Source organism: Ochlerotatus camptorhynchus, unplaced genomic scaffold (assembly GCF_037179485.1).
Source record: "Ochlerotatus camptorhynchus isolate MF236.1 unplaced genomic scaffold, CSIRO-AGI_Acam_v1.1 ptg000250l, whole genome shotgun sequence".
In the NCBI taxonomy this organism is placed as follows: Eukaryota; Metazoa; Arthropoda; class Insecta; order Diptera; family Culicidae; genus Ochlerotatus; species Ochlerotatus camptorhynchus.
The window spans coordinates 1,010,365-1,035,390 of NW_027040740.1; the positions used below are offsets into that span (position 1 = coordinate 1,010,365).

General features: G+C 35.5%; 2 protein-coding genes across 8 annotated transcripts in view; one reads left to right on the top strand and one right to left on the bottom strand.

The window, feature by feature from the left end:
- The window catches only part of LOC135704875 (coiled-coil domain-containing protein AGAP005037), a 145,519-nt gene that overhangs the window by 31,239 nt on the left and 89,254 nt on the right, over nt 1-25,026 (top strand). The window lies entirely within an intron of this gene.
- b6 lies at nt 1,189-23,959 on the bottom strand. The gene is made up of 6 exons (XM_065226413.1): nt 23,475-23,959; nt 15,687-15,834; nt 8,557-8,650; nt 4,877-4,997; nt 4,549-4,773; nt 1,189-2,014 (listed from the first exon to the last, which is right to left on the bottom strand). The coding sequence occupies exons 1-6, from the start codon at nt 23,757-23,759 to the stop codon at nt 1,253-1,255; spliced, it is 1,635 nt and encodes a 544-aa protein (XP_065082485.1). The 5' UTR covers nt 23,760-23,959; the 3' UTR covers nt 1,189-1,252.

Genomic DNA, 25,026 nt, shown 5'->3' on the forward strand with positions numbered 1-25,026 from the left:
AGAGTCGTCGTCAACGTCAATGCTTACTGAGTATGCAACCATAGCATTTCATAAGAGCCAATGCTGCAAACGTAAACAATGGCTTTTTCCACGAATTTCTCGAGAATGGAAAACCACCACGATGATTATGTAGAGGGAAAGTCCCCATATCCAAAAGAATTGGTGCACAGCAAAAAATTCTGAATTTTAATTGTGATGTAAATATACATTCACGTAAACTTGTGTTTCATTTCACGCAAACGAGCAACTTGTAAGCAATGTTGTTTACAAAGATGGGATTTTGTATACAATATTTGCAACATTTCATGAAAAGTATCAGAACTTTACACGGTTTATAATGTAAGCTTATATGATAAGTGACGCTCCTTTTATGTGTATCATATTGAACAGAAAAATACACTACTTTTTCAAACTGTGCGTGTATGATACTTAGCATGCACAGTTTTACGAGCGCTTTCATAAAATTGGCAATTTTGCCCAAGGAGAGCTTCGCACTACCATTGGAAAAAATTAAATGTCATCTCGAAATGTTTACTTCCAACGGCGAGGCCAAAAAGCACCGACCAAGCCACAGGCAATGACAGAAGCGCACCGATCCAAAAGCTTCTACTGACTATACGTAATCGCATGATCAACACGGAGAGTTACAACTGCTGCTGCCGGTTTCGACAACATCTCAGAGTGAACCGAAGAGCACCGAATGGGTCACATAATTCAATCAGTTTAAACAATATTTCCTACCTCTTGACATCGAGAAAATAGGGTCTTATTTATGCTATCCCAACAATATCAGCTATGTGCTACCTCATTTTCTTACAATTTCTGGTAGAAGGCCATTCTCAAAACTGCTCGACTATGTGATTAATTGAACTGAACTACTTCTCTGGTGTTTTTAATGTTGCTTCAATATGATATAAATATAACCCTTTATTAATTAATTTTCTAGAATAGTAAATTTGGCAACAGAAACACTTGTTAATCTAGACATGGTTATGAAGGATTTTCTCTATATGTCTTTACTAATTTCATAATTTTTTATTTTATTTTATTGGGTAACAAAACCACTATATACAACTGAAGCTTGTATTTCATAACGTGCAACATTTACATGACATGGGATGAGTTTTTATGCATGTTTTGGACGGTTTATGACGTGATGGATGTTTTACACATAAAAATGCATTGTTAGTATACCAGTATACCTGTTTTTTTTCGAGAGCATGATCATTTTTATTTAATATCAAGCAATAATTTAAAACTGTCCACAAACAAGATATGCCTTAGCTCGCAACGCCTGTTCCATATGTAGTCTAAGGTTTTTCCAAGCAAAAACAATTGCTCCAGCAAATGGCTCTTCGCCGCATTTTGTACACAAATTCATTATGGCACCAACCTCACCTTCTGCTGGCTCTCGATCGTGTTCACGAATTTCACTTTCAATGTCAGTTTCTTTACCAAGCTTGTTTTTAAAGTCAGGCAGACCAAACTCAGCTAACCCATCAAAAATGTACTCGCTACCTTTTCCTTCATCGTCGACAATTGTGCCGTCCTTCAGTAAGACCAATCCACGTTTCTGCAACTTTTTATCATCCTTATCATTGGTTTCGCGCTTAAAGATCTTCTGGGAGCGAGTTTCATCTATGATTTGTACATTTGCCGGATTGTTCAAATCAATGTAAGATGTTGATGTTTGTTTTTGGAAATCATCGGGGAAAACTATCTCACTATGAACTGCTTTGGAGCTTACAAAGTTGGTTTTCAATTTGTCTAGAATGTTTCCAATTGCCAATTGCTGTTGCAAATTTCGCCCACCGATGTGGAACTGGCCGCTCTTGAACGAAGTAGTAATCGTCGCTGCGTCTGATGGTACGAAACCTCCAATTAGTTGTGATGGTAAACCTTTCACTGGAACACCTAGATTTCCAGTAGACGGCTGATTTTGAGCAAAATTTATTTTTACGCTTGTCGGAATTTGGCCATTCGCAAGCAATGGGTTCGGAGGTTGAGTGGCTGGCTGAAATGATTGAAAGGTAATACTTTAGCAAGCAGAGCAAAAATATGGCTTCAATTAAATTTGATTGGCTAATATTTATAGGGCACGATGCAGAAAGTATACCGTTGTTTTAAAGAATGTACGCACCAAAAATTGGTAATGGGAAAAATCGTTCAAATATAATGCAAACAATATATTTTTTTTTGTTCCTTTGGTTTGTTATACGTCGATCTTGTTTTAAGTACTGAGCACCAATGCTACCGACGCCAGGGAGGCAGCTCCCACACCTGGACCCTACCTATCGACCCATCAACTCATGAACCGGGGACCAACGGCTTTACTTCTCTTCCCAAGGAAGGCGTGATCAGAGATGTTATACCTCAGAACATCCCGGCGGCGCCTACTGGGATTGAACCCAGGCCTGCTGGGGTGAGAGGTAATCACGCTTACCACTACACAGACTTTGTATGTGATTTATGTAAGACAAATATGCATTCTTATGCCACTTGGTGTAAAACGACATTTTTTTTATTTATCTATACTATTTCACAAATCTCAATGAGATTATACACCTTTTTATCATCAAAAGCTGAGATCCTGATGAACATAAAGTTTGTGTGAGCTCGGAGAAAATATACGAGATCGACAGTTTTGGTCAGTCTTTGGTGTGTACATTCTTTATTATCGTTTTAGTTATATTTTTTACCATTATCATTACTAATTATTGTACATTTTTTTACAGTTTATGCACTGCCCATCAGGGATAGAGAACAGCACATAGCATAGACAAGTAAACACATGGATCTGTGAGTTTGCACGTCATTGCTTAAGTTTTGAGCGCTAAGAAAAAATGTGCTTTTATCACATTTCTTTTTTCAATTTTGAAAGGTTAGGTGAAGGGCCAAACTACGAAACTAGCATCCTGAATGTTGTTTATGTTTACATTGATTTTGGAACGGTTTATAATGGAATGAGTTGTGCTTTACCACTTACAGTGGTGGCCTTTCAATCAGCACAATAGGCCGATTTTCATACAAGCCAACTAGCCAACTTTGGCATGTTGCAACTATGTTTTGGTATAATCAATTGAGCTGAAATTTTGACCCATAGCTAATAACATGCTGAATTTTGCGTGTACGTAATATCAAATTATTGGAAGCGCTTGCCGAAAATTGGTTTAAAATGGTCAACTAATTAGCACATTTGTAATTTGAAATTTCCGAAGTTTATTATTTAATAACTTTCTTAAGCACGCCGTCATTTATTGGCAATATGGTTGAAAATTTTAAAACTATAACACTTCGGAAATGTTGAATTATAAATGTGATAATTAGTTGGCCATTTTCAACCAAAGATTCACCTGGGAACTAAAAGTGTAATTTCGTGCATTCTGTGTCACATTACCGTTATTTAAGCAATTCAGGGCAAAGATGCTTGTTCACTTTAACGGGTCCATGTAATCGTTTTGCTCAAGTCATTTAATTTCGTTAAAAATTGAGCTAATAAAAAAGCTGCACATGTTCGTCACTCAATGACTGTTAGCTCAAATGAGTGGTCAAAGCAGAATTTTGAATATCGCTGTGTTTTGTCGTGATTTTGCAGTACTGATACCCATCTGGAAAAAAACAGCAAACCGAGAGAAACGCTGTTGATAATTTATTTCTTATGGATGGAACTTGTAGTATGTTTTAGTGCACAGTGTTAAATGCTGGTAGTTTACAATCGATTCTAATGGATAACACATTAACACATTTCTGACAAAAATCCATATGGGACTGTTATGCTTTTATGAAGACAAAACTTTTAGGTAATGTTTGTTTGAAAATAATATTGATTCCATAAAACACATGTGTTATGGAATGAGTAAAATTATCTCTTTTTCTTCGTTCTGGACCTTACAAGCTTATCCACTCTTTACATTTTCAAAACAAATTCATGGACAATGAGCATTTTGCACCAGTTTAGACTCCAGATCAAACAATATTTTTTAATGCGTTTATTTTTCCAGGCTCATTTGCCGCCAAACAATAACTGCACTGGAAACCTGGGAAATTAACTAAGAGGTACTTTACCGTCTTCGTTGTGTTGCAAATATCGTAATGTTTTTGGAACGTAGTCGCACTCCCTATATTGTATTTCCTGAGCGGAGACGAGAAAGAATCAGTTTGTCCTGACGTATTAAATCCAAAAGAACGATGTTAGTGGCTTTTTGAGTTCGACTTTTTGTCGCTTTGACTAAGAAAAAATGTTTTTCCCGTAAATTTTTTAATGAAATATTTTGAGATTAATCAATATTTTTTTTTCGGGGTGGTTAGAAGATCAATATTTAATTTTTTTGGCTAGGCCGAAAATATAACTGTGTACTTATTTTTAGTGCAGGAGTCTAATGAGGTGGTGAATCTGTAATAATTATAGATGAACATTTTAGATGGTTCTATCTACATCGATAAATTCTCTTCAGCGACTTTCTCTTTTAATAATCACGGCTTAGCAAACAGATTTCGTGATATTACCAGATAGTTTGATAAAAGAGCTAAAATAAATTTCATATTTACCGGTAATGTTGGCGCTGGTGGAGCTGGTGTTACTTCTCCTCCGTGGTGATCAAAGTGATGGACGTGGTGATGTTTGTGATCGCGATGAGCTTTTCCGGCGCTCAAAGCTACCTTGTAGAGTTGTACCATCGTCAATTCAAAGTGCAAGTCTGTATCAGTTGGACCAGTTATAGACGGACCTCCGGAAAATAGCTTTCCATGGGGTTTAATTTCATGGTCTACCAGCTGGAATTAATAACACAAACAACGTTTTTAGCAGTCAAATTTAGCTCGCAGTAGCATAAGAAAATAAAAACGTTCTTTTGGTGAACCAATAATTGTTGCTTACCCGGTTATGGAATCCTCGTCCAACTCTTTCTGATTTGACCCACAATTGCCATTCTCCGGTTTTGCCGTTCCAAGAAGCACATGTGTGATGCCATTTACGCATTCGGAATGGATAATTCAATCTAAAAAAAATTATTGAAAGTAAACGATTAACTTCTAACAGTTTATGCATTTTGTTTCTTCAAATTATGTCTAATTTGATTTTTTAGACTATACTTCTTTTAATGCCTATGACTTAGTGCAGCTTTTTTGACGCATAAAAATGGTGGGATATGCACATGGTTTCTTGCATTTACACGTCTGTGGGGTTTTTTTTTGTAGTTTGTATAGATATGGAGAAGTACACATTTATACTACAAACGTCAGAGAAGTCTATAGAAGATATTTCTCATTAAATTTTAGGTAAATTATGAGTATAGGTGCCCAAGTAACAATTTTGATTTTATGAGGGTTCTGTAGACCACAATTTAGACTTGTAGAATGCTTTAAAACCTTGATAAAACTTGCAATGTCACTTGGGGTGAGCATATATGTATACTTACACACTAAGATTTTGTTTCCGTGTTCGGTAAATTTTACCGAAATCAGAACAGCTGAACGTTCGGTAAAACTTTGACCTTCATTTTAAAGGCAATTGAATTTGAAAATAGTTTCAAAATATGTTCAACCTTGTTTAAATGATCAAATCTTGTCATTTTAGTGGAGATTTAGTTTCAAAGATGCTGAAAAGCAATTGAATTGAATTGCATAAATTTTACCGAACAGTTCAGCTGTTCGGATTTCGGTAAAAATTACCGAAGTCGGCGATAATTTCTAAGTGTGTATACTTTGATATATCTGCAAGAAACCCGTGTACATATACGTGCACCTATATTTTTAATTTACCCAACTAAGCAAAAGTCAGAGAAGTCTATAGGGGATTTCATTCCACCATAATATCCACCAGATCTCGCTCCGAGGTGGATAAATCAGTTGTCTAATATGTAGGTTAAGACTTCAAATGCTTCTTTCGATGTACAGTTCGATATATTGATTAGCAGCGCATGTCGATCCATACAAAATTGTTAACTTTTACATGTTATAAGTTTGTCCTCTTATTAATAATTAATTTAGCTAAAATATTCGTTACAGAGCTACAAATATATTAAATTTTGCGATTACAAAATACCATTTATTTTCAAGCACGTATCGAAAAGTGAGATACCGTAATCCGGAGACAAATCACCGGGGTGAAATTGATCAAAACGCCTTGCGTTTTCAAAAGTCCCGTAGAAAATATTCTGTAATAGATATCAAGAGAAACCTTGATAGTATTACATCAATAGACTAGAATGACTGAAGAGTTTATCTAAAAAAAAGAGTATATTTTACTGCATACATTTCAATCTTATTTTACTAGCATTCAATAGCTTACAATATCGTCTTTCAAACAAACGATTATAGGGCTGCAACGACTGTTTGTCATTAGCTTGCGAGTGGATGTTTCTGTAAACTTAGTGTCACTGAAGTCGAAGTATTCAAAATATGACGAAAAAAAATGCCATTGCAATTAGAGGCAAATTTCTAACGAATTTGAAGAAATTGCCTTCATTTATTTATTTATTTATTTATTTATTTATTTATTTGTTTGTTTATTTCGTCAACCAACGTAGACTAGTACATATTAGAATACAGTTTTGTTTTCTTAAATTTATTTATTTATTTCGTCAACTTTGGACAAAAGGTTAAAAGTATATTTTTTTCTTTAATAAAAATTAAGCAGTGTCAGCTTTCCTATTTTTTATGAGTTATAATGCCTTATGGAGTAAAAATATTGTTTTAGTTTATGCCGAGACATTGTAAAGTCAATGGTTTCGCAGTATTGATTGTAAGAGGCCATCATGCGGTTAAATGGCCCATATTTTACATAATTTGTGCGATGATGTTTTATGGCAAATAAATTTCGATTTCGGAGTTGCCGAGTAGTTGTTGTAGTAGTTGCATGGAAATTTACTTATGATAAAAGTTCTCCACTCACTTGCTATAAAAAAATGATTTTCTGAATTTCGAAATCATTAGACGTTATAATGATATTTTATACTTGTTAGATACAAGAAGATGTTGAAAGGCAAGTATCTGACACATAAAACTTGTCAATTTCGCTTCCGGAGTGTTACAATAAGCGATTTTATAATTCGTGAGCGTTCACTCAGAGTGAGCGCTCGCGAGTCGTAAAATCGCTGATTGTAACTATCTGAAAGCGAATTTGACAGGTTTTATGTGTCAAACACTTTCCTTTCAACCTCTTCTTGTATCTAACAAGTACAAAATATCATTATAACATCTAATGATTTCAAAATTCAGAAAACCATTTTTTTTATGGCAAGTGAGTGGAAGCACACGGGAAAAAATCTGATCTCCGAAATGAGACAAATGACTCATGATTTCATGAACACAGCGTATTTTCATGTTATGAAAATACACCATGAATAATATTCATGATATCATGAGCAACTTTTCCGTAACGCAGCAAACATTCCCAAAATCATGAATCATCCGAGTTGAAATCATGAGCTAATTCATGGGTTTAACTTTTAACCAAAAATTGTAAAAAGAATAAAATCAAGCGTCAGAATGGATTCGAACCAAGAACCTTGAGATCATTAAACCCATACTTTGACCACTAGACTATCAGTACTTGTATAAAATGGAAGACAAAAGGTGTGTAAAAGATACCTATGTAGTGTGGTTTATGAACACGGTTTGCCAAGTACGTGTAACGCTTGTAGCGGTCTTGATTGCACTGCATTATGAAATCATGAATTTCCATGACAAAATTATGAATCATTGTTACGATTTCATGGGATGGCAAGTTTTTTCATTTCATGATTTTTTATTCATGAAAATGGAATCGGATTTGTTTCCGTGCAAGCCTGTATGGGTCCTGAAAGTTATAGCAAAAGCGCTTGATAAAGCCTAGCATGTTATTTGCCCTGTGAATAATTGTGTTGTAATGGTCTATGAAAGTTAGTTTAGAGTCTAAGATAATTCCTAAATCCCTAACTCTTTCACATTTTTCGCCACTATGTATTGTAGGAAGTACACTTTACACAAGGATTTAAACGTCTGATTTTGATCCAGGGAACCCAAATTCATAAAGCCGGGTAGCCATTTAAAAGGTTGACCATATTACCTCATATCGACATTTTCATTCAGAAATTTTTTAAATATGTCTATATGGACCATAGCATTCTTTAAATACGAATGGCATCAAAATCAAATTTTCAAAAATATTTTAGTAGGGGAAATGGCTTTAATGTTGGCCTATGGATTTAAGATTGGGCCCATCGCTAAAAATCTGCTGTTTAACAATTGTATCTAGATGAACACGTCATTGTTATTGAAAATTTAGTCGATTGCTGAATTTGTATGGGTCCAAATTAGGGGTATTTAGGCCGACATTACATCCAGTTCCCCTATGTGAAAAATCAAAATATTGGTAGGTTTTCTAAAACGGTTTTTTTTACCCGGTACATATCCCCTGTGTAAAATTGACCTGAGCGTATATTGATTAAGCGGTCAGGCTAAAGAAAAATCACGACATTATATTTCATACATTCCAAACCTTGCTTTCCTTAAGACTCCAGACACAATTTTCACTATGCAACTAAGATAATACAATTTTATACATACTCAGCTTACCTGAAAAGTGATTGTCCATGCACTGCAAGGCTGATGAAACTCATTTCGCGGGCATTAGCTATCCAAAGTTGAATCTCTCTTGGTTCATCAGGCACTAAAATAGAAGGGAGCATTAATTGATTATGTTGCATGAATTAGGAAAAAAAATCCCCTTCTGTCTTGCGTGAAGTTTTCCTTAATAAGGAACTTTTTTTGTCCTATTTTTCTCTCTAGCCATGGCGAAGCACGGAACATAGATAACTTCAATAAATAACGTATCACTCTGATGGAGGTATTATTATAATATCTCCTTCAGTACTAGGTTATTAATTGAAGTTATCTTATGTTCGTTCCTTCGTCATATCGAGAGAGAGAAAAAGTTGCTCCTGACGGTGTTCATGATAGGGTAAACTGCCCATGAATCCCCTAGTAACTGTGTAAAACGCTGTCCAGACTGGAGAGTTATAACATGTTATAACGATTGTCAAATAATTGCAACACAGAAACCACCATCAAGATAGCGCTATAACATGTTATAACTCTGTAGTCTGAACGTACTATTAGCCATGAACACCATAGCTACTATGCTCTACTACTGTCTTACCTGACTCATAACGAATATACATTGTATAATAAACAATAATTAAATAAATAAATATATCCGTGGGATTGTACACCTCGTCTATTTTTACATAGAATAATGAACGTAAAATGAGACGAGTTATACAATCTTTCGAATACACGTAGGGGAAGACGGTCACTCGGGGTAAGACAACCACCCTTTGGATTATTGGAACAATCAACTCTTGAAAAAAAATTTTTTTTGGTGGAATGTCAAAATACATAAACAAAAACAAATATGCATAGCGGTTAGACTGGTCCAAATCTATTGGAAAATTTATTTGTTGATTTGTTCAACGGGCCATATCTAAGATTTGTTTTGTTCGTTTTGGTGAAAAAAAACTCTCTCTGAAAGTTTCAGCTCATTACGATGTAACATGAGCTCGCATTTTTAATTTAAAGTTCATATAGGGATTTTGGTTAAATTGTATGGAGGAATAACACTCACTCTTTCGTGCCTAAAACTGGTTCCGTAACTCGATTTAGCTCAGAATGTCAGCCCTTGCAGGTTAAACTATGAACGAGTAAACTATTAAATTACTTGAGCAAAACAATTACATGGAGCTGTTAAAGTGAACAAGCATCTACGTACTGAACTGTTAGGATAACAATAATGTGACTCGGAATGCACGAAATAACACTTTTTATTACCATGTGAATCTTTGTCATTGACGAAACAATGAATGAGATTTTGACAAATGTTTTTTTGAGGATCAAGTCTATCAGTGAAAACAATTTGGTCAATATCGCGCAAAAGGCAATGCCAAATCTCAGTACTGACTGCAGCAACTGAAATTGGTAAAATTAAAGAGGCTAACAACATCTGTTTTCGAAATACTGCGGCGCAAAATACGCATATTAGCGGCCCCAGTGGTGCAGTGGTACCTGGTTTCGGTAGCATTGGTGCTCAGCACGGAAAACAAGATCGACGGAAAAAAAATCAAAGGGAAAAAAATGCGCATTATGATTTTTGCCAGGGAAGCAAACATGTAGGCTTTATCTATGTTCTACTCCATTGAATTTGAAAGGTTAACTCCTGATGGTTATGCTGCCACAATACAATTCGCGGGTTGCATTATGCCCCGCTTAGAGTAACAAATAGTAATGTTGAAATTAACTACTATTTTTTTCTAATAAACATACCAGTCGACTTTGGAGACGGAAGATGAAGAATGTTCCTAACAACTTGCATCAATTAAATCCGTAATTTTGATAGTGTTCAGAGATACCAGCTGTTTCAAGAAATAACTTGTAATATTGATATTAATTGACAAATTTTATATGTCATACACAAACTTTACCACCTCTTCTTGCATCTTACAAATAAAAAATATCATTATAGTATCTCATTGTTTCATAATTACGAAAAATAGCATTTTAGCTGTAATGAGCAATTGCAAGCCTGTCCCTAATACAGATTTCAAAGTTGAATTCTATCTGGTCTCACCAAACGGTGTTTATTCAATCACCGCGTGGTGAGTGGTGGTGTACTCCAGTACACAACAAAAGGCTCCCCGCAAGCAGTGAGCTGCAGCCCACATGAGCATCCATAGAAGGAGGAAGAAGCCGCACCGCTATTGATCGGAATCAGTAGCTCTTCGTGAGTCACTGTGGGCCATCTATGTCAAACGCGTCATACAAAAGAGTATAAACAGAGAGAACCCCGCTCAAATTCCAAATACAAGCTCCTGCTGCAGTTTTCAAATAAGATTTATTATATAAGACCATGAAGTCCTACGTCACCATTGCGTACAACCCCATAGGGCTGACCCTTATAGTTTTTTTTAAATTTCAAATGATTTTCATTGAATAGATTTTTGCTTCCACATAGTGCGTTTATAGTTCAATTCAACAATTTTTGCCATGATATCAACTAGCAGATGAGATAAAAGGGGGGAGCAATTCATGCATTAGTTGACATAGAAAGCTCTTCATTAATAATACTGTGGAAATGCATGTAGAACACTAAGTTGAGAGTCGGTAAAATGCTTACTACATAAGGCCGATAAAAATTGTTATTTGACTGTTTGGTACCCCTTTTACTATGTATTACCAAGCCGGAGGCGGCGGGTTCGATTCCTGGTCTAGCCGAGGACATTTTTTTGGATGGAAATTCCCTGTGCATAAAGTACCATTGTGTTTGCCACATAATGTTCAATTTCTTCAATTCACAGAAGAAGGCTGCACATTGTAGACGAAATATGCGTATCTGTCAAGGATAAGCAAATAAGCTAGTGGAATTAAATGGAAATTACTAATCCTTCTCTATCTCTCTTTACACATCTTAATCCTTGTTACTTTTTATGCCTTGTTGATAGTGACAAGACTTGGCTTTGTCCACCGAGGATGATCTTGAAACAAGGAAAAAATGAGTTAGTTAGTCTTTATCTATGTGATTCCTAATCTTCTATTCGTTGTTCCCTAGGTTTAAAATGGTTAAGACTAGGGTTCTGATGCATAGTCGGTGTCATTCCTTAATTTTGTTACTAAGAAATCCAATTTTCACTGACAAAGGGGCGCTCCTTTGGAGGGTGTTCCAACACTCCGAAGGGTATAAATAGCGGAACCTTTCAATTAGAGTCGGATCCTTGCGATAAATGCAAAAATGACAACTGTGAAAAAATCAGCTACTTCATCATTTCTCAGTAGTGATGGAGTAATACGACATGCACTAAACTGAGGACACGGGATATACTACAATAGATCAAATTACTGGTCGCAGTGGTGTTAGGTCCTGAACAGAGGAAAAAAAAAGTCCTCAATTAATAACTGCGGAAGTGAATCTAGAAGTCGACAATAGGTTCGCTATAGAAGCGTTAAGCGCCTAGAAGAAGAATGAGCTTATTAGATTTTAGAGCAGAAATACTATTAATATGGTGCAAATTGCATCAATAGCTCCATATATTCTACCGTAGACACATCTTATACCCTGCTTATGCTTTTCGTATGCGTGTGCACATGATTTCTGGTCAGTAATGCATCAGATTTTTCTGGAATGTTACAATTATTCATACAGAATATGTAATACATACTACAGATTTTTAAATAAAAATATATCTGAACTTCCACAACATGCCTGTTAATTCTTCTGTCCATTATCAAATTCCGCATACACGTCTTTTCAGAAGTGTCAAATAATTTTGGGAAGTAAAGCCGTTGGTCCCGGCCCATGTGTCTTGTGAATGGGTGCGATATCCTACGCAGGTGTGGTAGCTGCCTTCCTGCACATTCGATTGCCGTCAATGGATGGCAATCGATGTCCGTCGGTGATTGGCACTAGATTGCGGAACAGAGACCGACGTTAAATAAAGGAAAGAAGACAAATAATTTTGAATCTAAATTCATCCTCAGAAGTGACGATCCCTCTGATGTAAGCTGCCTTAACTGTTAACAGTCATAATAGCGAACCTGCAAAATGCGTGGTGATGCTGTGACCAGTGTTTGGAAAATCAATGTCAAATCTCATTGAGCCTCTCTGAGAGAATAAATCCGCGTGCGAATCTGGCAAACAACTCACATTTGAGATTCTCATGCATCTTCACGCACTCACACCCACAACGCCAAAAAATCTTTCCAGTTTTTAACTCATAAAAACCACATGAACGTCAGTTTAGAGCATACTCATGCATGTTGTGTTAGTTTTCCATCCACTCACGCAAAAATAACAGTCAATGAAGAATGCCAAAATATAAAGTAATTCATTTTTCAAACTTTCAATTTTATCGACCTTAACCGACTCTTAACGGAATCCCTTTATGAGGAGCTTTGAGTGTGTTGGTTTATTTCCTTTTAATTCCGCACAGCTCTTCATTTTTGAACCTGAAAACTCATCGGTGATTTTTACGCTGTTGAATTTTAAGAACATGAGATTTGCGTGTTAGAGTTTTTCCGCCTATTGCCAAAGTGCAATAAATCATTCGCAAGCAGTATATTTCCAAAACACTCTAACCAGAACTAACACTTAAATATAGACAATGAATAACGGAAGTACTTTCACCCATTTTCTTTTTTTTTTCTTTGATAAGTTTTCTTTCGATCTTGTTTTCCGTGCCGAGCACCAAAGCTTCCAACGCCAGGTAGACAGATCCCACATCTGGACCCTACCTTTTTTTTTTTCCTTTGGTTTGTTTTTTCCGTCGATCTTGTTTTCCGTGCTGAGCACCAATGCTACCGACGTGCCAGGAAGGCAGCTCCCACACCTGGACCCTACCTATCGACCCATCAACTCATGAACCGGGGACCAACGGCTTTACTTCCCATCCGAAGGAAGGCGTGATCAGAGATGTTATGCCTCAGAACATCCCGGCGCCGACTGGGATTGAACCCAGGCCTGTTGGGGTGAGAGGTAATCACGCTTACCACTACACCACCGGCGCCGTTGTCTGGACCCTACCTATCGACCCATCAACTCATGAACCGGGGACCGAAGGAAGGCGTGATCAGAGATGTTATATGCCTCAGAACATCCCGGCGGCGCCAACTGGGATTGAACCCAGGCCTGCTGTGGTGAGAGGCAATCACGCTTACCACTACACCACCGGCGCCGTTTTACAGTTTCTCATTAACGGTTAAACAGAATTACCCATTTAATGGGTATGGTATACACACTTTTTTTTTGTATTATAGTCACTTTAACGCTCTTGGGTCATTCGTCTTGTCTTGTCTGGTCTGGGGGTGAGATTTGAACTCGTGACTTTGACGTCACACACATCCATTTCTCTTCCAAATGGGTGAAATTGTACTCATTAATGAGTACTTAGGGTACTGTTGGAAAAATTAACCCATACTTTGTAGGTATTCTCTTAGTTAAGTGAACCAAAAGCAAGTAGCAAGTGGCTAGCAAAAGCTAGAATTTTAAATCTAAAATGTATATAATAATGGACAATTTATAGAAGAAATAATCACAAAATATTGTTTTTAATAGTAAACGTCATTTTAACTGCTCAAATTAAGTGGTTAATTATCGATATGCAGTATCGCTGTATGTTTGAATTGCAAAAACAAATAAAATTAAATGTTTATTATTATTTGCCCTGAACAAATTGTCTCCAGTCCCCAATGGTGCGTCAAGATAGAGTTATTCTCTTGAAAAAAAAAACCAGCTAAGATGCTGTGAAAGAGGATTTGTTATATAGTTATGTAATTTGTCTTTGCATCCATATAAGAGACTTGCGAATAATAACCAGTTTGTCATGCAATCATTGAAAACAGAATCAGCATGTATTTTGCTAAAAGGCAATGTTAAATCATGGTTTGCAGCGTACCTATTCTGCTGCGTTCAGTTCTTCAAGGTCTTTTGGGACGGATCTCGACAAGGTTCCAAGTGAAATGTAGGGCAAAATATAATCAGGTTTTGCTCTCACTACGCTTCAAACCATTAATTCGATGGCTTGCCATCGTCATTAAGAGGCTAGCTGATGGTCAGAAACTTCTCTGTACCATATTTGCCAAATAGCGTTGTGGCTAAAACCATTCTAGAAACATCGTGGCAATGAATCTTAACGCATTTTGCTTTGATGCTTTTCTTTGCGCACGCTCTGTTTAAGCCTTTTTAGATGCATTCAGCTACTCGAAAGCGTCAATAATTTACCATGAATGCAGGGCTAGGTATATCTCATTAAAAAAATTAAATTCGTTATTGAATAATATTGTAGATGTTCATAAATCATACCCTTTATTTGGGAATGACATCCAGTGATCCCTTAATGTATACATATATCTGATGTTTTCTTCCACTAGTTTAAAACAAGATAGAGTTACGAACAGCTTCAGCCCACCCAATAGCTTGTTCAAGCACTGGGTTTTTCTCAAAAAAAAAAAAAAGTAATCGGATATCTTTCTTTAAAAAAAAAAGCTCAATTATGTGATGTATCTTGCAGCAGAAAATTAGCGTGGAATAGGGTCTCAGGGTGGCTGAAGCCGTTCGACACCTTACAAAATTACGATAAAATAGCAGCATTTTCGGTTCCTGGCTGGTCAAGGTTTTTTTTTCTTACTGGAAACTTTCTTGTCTGATATGTGAATAGTGGCAGACAATAATTGAATTCTCATGTTTAGTGGCCTTGGTGTTCGGCTGTCAGGAAACATAACCTTTCGCTTCGAAATTGGTTTTTGAAATTCGGATGGTTTCAGACTGTAATAATCATAAGTACCAAGAACATATACAAGAACTCTTAGTTGACGGCAGATGTAAGGTTTCAGTCTGTATGTAGTTGCTGTGAAGAAGTTTTGGAATGTCTGCATAAGTATGAACTACTTACTTTGACCGGTGATCAAATCAAATCATGGTGAAGTAATTAAAAATCACGCGTACTAAGTTCTTATTTAGTTCTTAAACATCACAGATAATCGGTCTACTATTGTACTACAACTTATATCTATGTTATATGTTAACTATGTGTTTATATCACATTTAGGTTTCCGCTCTAGTTCAACTCTCAAATATTGATAGTTCGTCAATCCAACGTCCACTTTTTCCATACGACCAACTGCCTGGAATTCCATGTTGGTTTCAAAATTTGCCTACTTACCTGAATAAGTAACGATGGTATGATCGCCGGTGTGATTTGTAAAACGCATCCATGCGCATACGGTAAACTGTTGCAATGACGGCAAATCATGTTCATAGGTTACAGTGCCCTCATGGTTAAATGCAAACTTATCAACGCTGCACTTGCTCTGTACGGGAGGAAAAGAAAAGCGCAAAATTACGATATGGCACAGTTTATAATGAACATCATTTCGAGACCATTATATAACACTCAAACAACAACAACAACCAGACAGCAATAAAATTGTTCCTCTTAGGCTCGTTTTTTTTTGGTTGCATTGTGTCATGATTTGCAAACCGTTTTAACATGATGTCGATATATGATTAAAGTCAATGATCTTCATGGTTAGTAGGCAATTAGTTTATCGATCAATTAGACCTTTTCATATGATTGAGGCCTCAGATAGCCTAGTCAGTTAAGGCACAATTTTATAAAGCCACAGGTGGCGGGTTCGCTTCCCGATACGGTATAGAAAATTGTTCGGGTTGGAAATAAGTTGAGAGCAGGTATAAATTCTAGTTCGAAAATAGTAATTCCGGACGATGAATAATTTAGTGGTGTTAAACTTATCTTGGCTTTTCGTTGCTGACATAGAAGACTGACACGTAACGTCCAGCATTAAAAATTATCTTGAAAGTTCCTCTGGTGTGTCCATAAATTTGTTATTCGTAAAACTCTAGGAATTCTCTTCAGGACACTATAAGAAAATATCATCAGAAAACTATTGAAATTCATTCTTCAACTCCTTTTTTTCCTCTGTTCGGAACCCAACACCACTGCTACCGGTAATTTGATCTATTGTTTATCCCGTGTCCTTAGTTTAGTGCATGTCGTATTACTCCATCACTATACTGCCGCTTTTCGCATGTCCGTCACATAGCGAAAATCAGCAAGCCGAGAAAATCGGGTTTTAAGTTTGCTTTGTATCATTGCTTCTTATCTGATGGGACAACCAATTTGACTGCCCAAACTTTTTTAGAACAAAGTTGTTGAGTTCATCCAGTATTTTGAAAATATGGATATTTAGCTACTATTTGCATTGAAAAACTCAGTTTTGACAAAAACGACTATGGGACCGACATGCTAGGAAAGAAAGCGATTAACGAATCTTCAATGTAGAGTGGCCTGAGGTTAAACCCATTATCTTCTGCTCAGTAAGCAAAAACGTTCGCTCTAAGGCCACCGAGTTCACACCATTTATTACCGAATTGTTGTGGTAACCATTCAAACCCGGCACCACCAACAACGACGAAGACAAGTTTCATAAAACGCGTGACGTTAAAACAAAGTGACTCTACACCCCTTCAATATGAGAGCACCCACAATTTTCTGCTCAATAAGCAAAAGCGACCACTCTGGAACCACCAATAGGGTTGCAAAATGTAAATCTGTGTTTTTGCCCAAAAAAATCTTTTCATCTTAGTTTTTGTCCAGAAAATCTGTGATGATAATTTAAAAATTTCCTTTGAAAAGTGATTGAGCCATTTTTCTGGTAGAGACAAAAAATAGATAAGAATATAAATTGCTTATGGTTTGACAAAAAAGAATTCTCCTTTTCAATTCCTCAAATAAAACATGCTTAGATATATAAGTTGGTGATGGTAAAATAAGTGAAAATAATGTTTTGTTTTTGAATATCTCAAGTTTAATTTTTTTTTAATGTTTGCGCATATTTTAAAAAACTGTGTAATCTGTTTAAATCCTAAAAATCCGTAATCTGCGAATACAGATTCTTGGTTTTAAAAACTCTGAAAAATCTGTAGAAATACAGAATTAACTGTAGTTTTGGTAACCCTGGCCACCAAGCTCTTCGTATCACAACATAATATTCATAATCGAGTTGTTGCTATAACCATTCAAACCCGATGACGGTGCTCCCTACATCAGAACTGTGACTGGCAATCTTGCAAGCCCGAAACTTGAAGCTATGAAAATGAATTTAGCACTATATTCTACTTTTACGCGATATTCATTGTTTTGGGAACTGAAGTATAAATGCTTCCGTATAATTTTTCTGCATTTTTAAACAAGTTACATTAAATATGATCGCAATTTGAGATCACAGGACCATAGGAAGAAAAAATGAAAACTTAAAAAATTGTTTGTACTGTATTATTGTCAATTTGATCCGCAGATTGTGTTTTCATCAGTGATGTTTCTCATGATTTTCAGGGCGTAATAATGCATCATATTTTCAATTTATATAAAAAGTTTTATATATGCACACAAAAATAAGCTCATCCACTCCTCAGGATTCCTTTGGTCCCATAAATTCCTTAAATTCTTAATTTTTTTAAAACATGCATGTGCCAATTTTTTTTTCAAAAATTCTAAAAAATATGTTTTAGCATTAAATAAGAAGGGCAATAAGAATAGCACTTCACCCATGCTATGTCTATGAATAAAATAATCTTATTTTTATATATTAAACCCAATCTACGTTAAATTTAATACATTTAATTATCTTTTTATCTAAAAAATCTTATGTATGATATGCAATGCATCTATAAATGCATACTGTGCGTTCTAATATTTTTTGTATAATCAAGTTCCTAGTAGGCAACAGATCAGGCAGCCATTTATGAGGCAGAGTTTGATTGGATGTGCTAAAAGATGATTCAAACTAACTAATTTAATCAAAAAAGCGCAACAGAACACAAATCTATAGTTTACAATTAGTTAATCAAGTCATCATAGTTGACGTCAACAGGTCATTGCAGCACCTTGAACTATTATATGGAATGGCACAATAACTCCAAAACAGGAATAGTGTTCTTGGATATGGCTTCTCTTGCGTACAACGAATTCAAGGCTTCTAAGATGAAAAATGCACTTGTAAGTACGCAACGTGATGCAATCTATCTGATCTCTGTCGATTTTTATGTCATGCAACCAACTGTCTGCTTTCTGATCACTTCACATGCGTGGCCTTGTCAAAGGAAAATTGCATAATGGCATCTGGAATAACCAGGTGACAGCTTTTACTTAAACCTAGTTATGTAACAGATTGATCGCTGTGATCTCCGCTAAATTAATTTCTTTATAGCTGCTCAAAACCAAAAAAAAACGCGATTAGTTGTGACGTGAAAACATGTTTGTCATGATTACGAAAATGGAGATGCAAAAAAATATACTGATTAACCGTCTATCAACCTTTTCGTACCTATCCTTGTATTAAAAAAAAATGATACAATATATTTTAGGTTCTTCACATAATGTTATTTCCAATCAAACTGGAATTCATTCTAGTTTTAGTTAACGCACCATTATGTTTAATATATTTTTGATTAGCTATACATTCATTGCTAAACTGGTCTGATTAATTGATTATCATCTTCTTCTTTGGATATTAAGCACCACTGGGACTTTATGCCGTCTTAAGCATTAGGGGTTAACTAAAAGCATTCTAAGCTTATAACATGCTTGCATCATTGATTATATTATGTGGCAAACACAATGACATTATATGCCCTCGGAAGTCGAGAAATGTTACCCACCGTAATGATGGGGAAATTTTATATTTTTATTTATTTATTTATGTCATCAACCGATGTAAACTAGTACAAATACATATACAAATTTGTTTTCCTTAAGAATATTGAAAAAATATTGCCTGCTATTCTATTTTTACTTCTTACGACTTATGATTCCGTATAGAGTAAACATACTGTTTTAGTTTATGCCGAGACATTGAAAATTCAATGGTTTCGAAGTATTGATTGTAAAATGCCATCATGCGATTTAATGGCCAAATGTTTGCATAATTTGTGCGATGATGAGTTATGGCAATTAAATTTCGATTTCGGAGTTGTCGAGTAGGTGCATAAAAATTTAATTTTGATAAAAGTTCTGCCGAGTTAATGCGCTGCGAAACGATATCGTTTACAAACAAAACCATTGCATATTTACTCTTTTAATGTTTGTATGTTTATAAGCATGCAGCATGCTTCATATGATGGAAGAGGAAATGATTTCCCCCTTTATTAACGAAGGGCATATAATAGAAATTACTTTTGTACTGATTCTAATCTGGATAATGGAGACCTTATAATGCTGCAATATTCCAGTATTGACCTCACATAGGCAATATATAGTGTTTTAATTGTGTATGGGTCCTGTAAGTTAAAGCAAAAGCACTTGATAAAGCCTAGCATGTTATTTGCCCTGTGAATAATTGTATTGTAATGGTCTATGAAAGTTAGTTTGGAGTGTAAAATAATCCCGAAATCCCTTACTCTTTCACATTTTTCTACATTCTGATTTGCTAATGCAATTGAAATGTTTGATGGTGATCATTTTCTGCTAAATGATATTAAGTTGCATTTTTCTAGACCATGTGTAGAATATGTGTGTTTCGCCCTATATATTCTGGAATATATTGATGTCTTCATCATTGTTTATTTCCAAAAACAGCTTCATGTGGTCGGCATAGATTAGAATTTTTTTTTTTTGAATTTTCGTTTCAAATGAGAGCCTTGTTGACGGTTAGTTAAATATAGCTATAACCTCCAGGTTTTCAACGAATGTTAGATTGGAACCTGTTTTATCAAAAATGGTTAAGAATTGAGAAGAAGTTAATTAAACTAGCACTAGCCCCTGAAGTAAGTTCCATTACTCTGTGTGAAATAATACCTTTATACAATATACGAACAATAGAAAACTCCTTTGTTCTTGTCCGGTATATAGGGGAAATGGATGTAATGTCGGCCTAAATGCCCCTAATTTTGGCCCTTACATAAATTCAGCAATCGACTAGATTTTCAACAGCGACCAAAAATATCCATTAGTACCGTCCCAATGACGCAATCATCTAGATAAAATTGATAAATAGCAGATTTTTAGCCAAGGGCCCAATCTTAGATCCATAGGCCAACATTAGAGCCATTTACCATATATCAAGAATACATTAATGAAAAAGATTTAGCTACCACTGTACCGAAAGTACGAGCTCCCACCTATGGTCTGGTATTTTTTCATCGGTATATTAAGCCTGATTTATTTCGAAGGGGTTTCTAAAAAGAACACTTCGATTGATGCTGTTGAAATCAATCCATAAAACTGTCCCTAACTACGACGAATTGAATGCTACTAGAAAATTTAGTGTTCCAAAACATGCCTTAGTTTATGTGAAATTAGCCATTGGTGTCCTATCGTATAAAAAGACCATTTTAACTAACTGGTGACATTATACAGTGGAAATCATAAAATATGTTTTTTTGTTTTTTTCTGTTGGATCATAAAAAAAAAACAATGTAAACTAAAAGTTAAGATAAGGAAAAGTGAAATTGAACGAATTTTTTTTTTTAAAGTTTGAAGTTACTTTACAGTACAGTTTTAACAAAAATTGATTGGTCACCATTTCTCAAAATTACACACAATTTCAATTTAAATTCCCTGGTGTATTTATGAATATGTGGTTTACAATATTACCACTCAAGTAGCTGCTACTCTTCGTGATGTTGATATATTCACAGATGAAAATGGTTATACATGATCAGAGCACTAATGAATATAACCTGAACCTTCCACAGAAATTGGTTCATAATTATTATTTTTTAACTAATCCGAACTTTATAACAATTTCAGAAAATAATACATTATATTTCTACATCAATCGAACCAATTAAAAATTTAGACTATTTCCACGTCAAATGGCGAATGTGACGCTATCTTCACCGATTTGTATGGTCACTAATTTGAGCTGCAATTCGGACATTTTTAATCTTGTAAAAAAATGAAAATGGCGTATCCGATATTTTTCTACAAATCATTACTCGAAAACGTCACTTCTAATAGAAATGACATCTGGAACAAAGTTGTACACTTAGATTTTTTTGCCGAGATGGGCACCACCGAGCAGCTCGGCATTTTATTTTGCTGTCCATCTCGGCAAAAAAAAATCTAAGTGTGTAGGACAAAATAATTTCTTTGCAGGAAAAATATAAATGGATAAAATATTTATGTAATTCTAGGAAAAATTCTTTTAGAATCTAATTATTTAGAAACTTCCTTTAGAATCTACTTTTCTCCCAACCCACCGGTAGGTTGGAGCATCATGCCGCTTAAACATAATGACTCCGATGAAATTCCCGAGAAGCCGTATCCAAGTATGCAAGTATGGACAAGAGCGAAGCTGATTTTTATTAGAGCAAAAATTGATGATTGTTTTCCATTTAACTCCACTTAGTATTTTGTATCCATGCATCTATAATGTGCACTTAAGACCTATTGAAATCTAACCCTCTTAATTACTTTTGCCCTAAGGTAAACATTTATATACAAACCATTTGACGTTTATGTACGCAAAATTAATAAATGCTTTTCTTACATTCTGTGTAGAACTGTAATGGTTGTTCTTTCAAAAGCCTGCAGTGAACAAACAGCTATTTCCAGAGTCAATGTATTTTTATAATGTATTGGCGGGAATGTATTCACTTCATAACACTAGCTAAGATTAATTTTACATAATTATTTGAAAAGTCTTCCGATACCACATTACAGAATCTGTTCATGTCATGATTCCTTATAGGTTTGGTTCACTTCTACACAAATCTGTAGGAGAATATTACATTCGCCGGTTGGCTGTATGGAGATTACTATTGGAAAATCACATTTTTTGTTCATTCCCTTCCTTTGTCATATTGCTCTGAGAAAATGATCAATTATTTTATTCTTGTAAGACATTTCTTCAGCTACACCGTTCCAGCTAAACGTCAGATTAAATTATTATTAATTAATTATGAGTTTGGTGATCTTAAGATATAACCAGGAATAGGAAGGTTCTTTGTTCGGCAACACTGTATTATGCAGTTTGACATAGTAACCATCCGCATCTTAGGGAGGAGGTGACGAAACGGGCGAAACCGAAAAATGTCCCCTTTTAAAGGGTGTATTCGTTGGAAATGGCAAATGGAAACAGCTGTTACTTTTTAACAATTATACCAAATGACTTGAAGTTTTCAAGGATAATGGTTTAGAGAGAATTCTTACCTTCAGTCCGTCGTACACAGCTTCATTTAGTAATCGTGCAAATGTTTTTTATCTTAAATTAAACTTTAAGGAACTTTACTTCATTACAGTAGTTGGTATGATAAAAGTTAGCGGAAACGTTTTGTATATATTGTTTTTAACATATATGACGGGAATAGGCTCCATACGAAGAAAGCAATACGGAACCCTTCTTCTTCCTATATGCCATTATTACCTCCCTACTGGGACTTTATACCGGCCCTCAACTTAGTGTTGGTTGAGCACTTCCACAGTTATTAATTCAGAGCTTTCTAACCCTGTACCATTTTTGAATTAGTCGAGACATTTTTCATCTCAAAAAATGCATATACCATACTAAGAAACGAACTCGAATAACTGCAAATCATTGCGTTGTTTTAAAACACGTGCTTGAAGTTCAATTTCAGTTTCTTCGAGTAGTTTAAAATGCCATTTACTACCGCTTGAACTTTGATTTCTTTTTTTTTTAATTTTTAGGTGTTTTTTTTTACTTATAGAGCACTGTTGGTTCTTTAATCGCTTGTAGAAGTCATGCTGAAACGATTGCCAAAGTAGATGATTACTTTAGCTTTCACGAGTGAGCCTGGCTTTTACAAGACATGCAATTTAGAAAAATTCCTAAAAAATCTGAAGAGTTCTGTAATCAGCAACATTGACCTGCTTTTTTATTGTTAAACATGTCCATTTGTCCATGGCACACTTTGCCAAGAAAAAAAAACATGCAACATTAAAAAGATCGCTAATTTCCGTACTACTTACGTCAGAATCATGAATGTCAGTATAGTATTGTGTATTCAACAAATCACTTGTGTCCAATAATTTCTCTTCTCCGAGTACGGAAAAATCTACACTTGATGGCACGCTTAGAGAAGGTTTTGGATTTGACGAAAAAAGGCTTCCATGGAATACTGACGACCGTTTACTAGCAGCGTGCTGCTCTTGATCTGATTGCGCCGATTCTAGCGCTACATTTGACCGCCATACAACTGCACCTTGCAGCACAAAAACAAGCGCGATTACTGTTTTCCGATGGTAAGACGACATTATGTAAATCGCGACTGTTATTATTTCATCAAAGAGAACTGGTTTCACGACACACACGGTACACTTCTGACTACACTATTGTAATTCGATAGTCTATCCACGGGCGCATAATACACGTGGTCGGTTGCTTTCGCTGTTGAGCGATTTTGAAGCGTCTGTAAGGAGCGAAACGTCGTATGAGACTGATTTTTATATACTGAACTGAGCTTGTTTCAGCAGCGTGGAAAGAAATGTAAAAGGCATTTACGCCCAGGTATCAAGGAGTAGTGGAACTTTTGTGCCGATCACACATCGCACATCGCATCGGTTCGGTAATATGACGAGATGGAGTAGACGATGGCAGAAATTCCGAATATGTGTGTGGTTAGCACCGAAAATGCAAGTGGGATGGAATTGTTTCAATCTATTTGCAACTATAATTTATTTATTGTTCATTTATGTCATCTTCATTCAACCGTTTAACAAACAATTTAGTGCTTAGGGTTTGATACATAACTAATATTCAAGAAAACCATGCTACGAGATCTTATTTTAATAAGTTGAGTAATTTGATATGCTCACTTCGATAGCACAATGCCATATTTTAAGTCATAAACTAACACGCGCGACACTACAATGCCTTCTCATGTTAGCCGTTGCAAAAAATGTTAGGTTAACTTATCGATGATTTTTCTATTAATATAAGTCGATTGAATACTACCGTCATCGTGGTTTCATGTTGGATGGTTATATGTTCCTGCAGTTGTTTTTTGCTTCAGAATGGTATGAAAGCAAGAGATTATAACTTATGAACACACTCGATAATTTTGATAAAGTATATTGTGTTACACGTTACCTACACGTTAGAATAACTGTACCTATATTATCCAATATAATCGATATTATAATAGTAGAACACGAATCGAAAATTCTGAGTTTCGCTAGCCACATGCTGTCAGTATTACAGGTAAAATAAACACTTAGAAAAAAATCACGTAACTGTAGGTGCTCTGAGAGTGACATATACGAGCGTCAATTTTGACATAAATTCGAGTCATAACAGACGCGAAATACAGCTCATTCAAACGTACCTTTGGTGGAGCAACGAACTTTTCAGTCTCGGAGCAATTAATATTACATGACATATTTGTTTACGTCTCATCTTTTATGTCAAAGACGGATTCCGTCACGTGTAAAATTAGTTATTTCTAAGTGTATTCAATATCATTCGCCCTAATGACAGTGCACAAATCACATTAACATCACTGATATTCAAAGTGCTGCAGCA

Coding starts and splice junctions, on each gene's coding strand:
- b6 (XM_065226413.1), bottom strand. CDS start 23,759: ATGTCGTCTTACCATCGGAAAACAGTAATCGCGCTTGTTTTTGTGCTG. Junction 15,835..23,474: donor CTGACATTCATGATTCTGAC/GTAAGTAGTACG, acceptor CCTCCCGTACAG/AGCAAGTGCAGCGTTGATAA. Junction 4,998..8,556: donor CATGGACAATCACTTTTCAG/GTAAGCTGAGTA, acceptor AATTTTTTTTAG/ATTGAATTATCCATTCCGAA.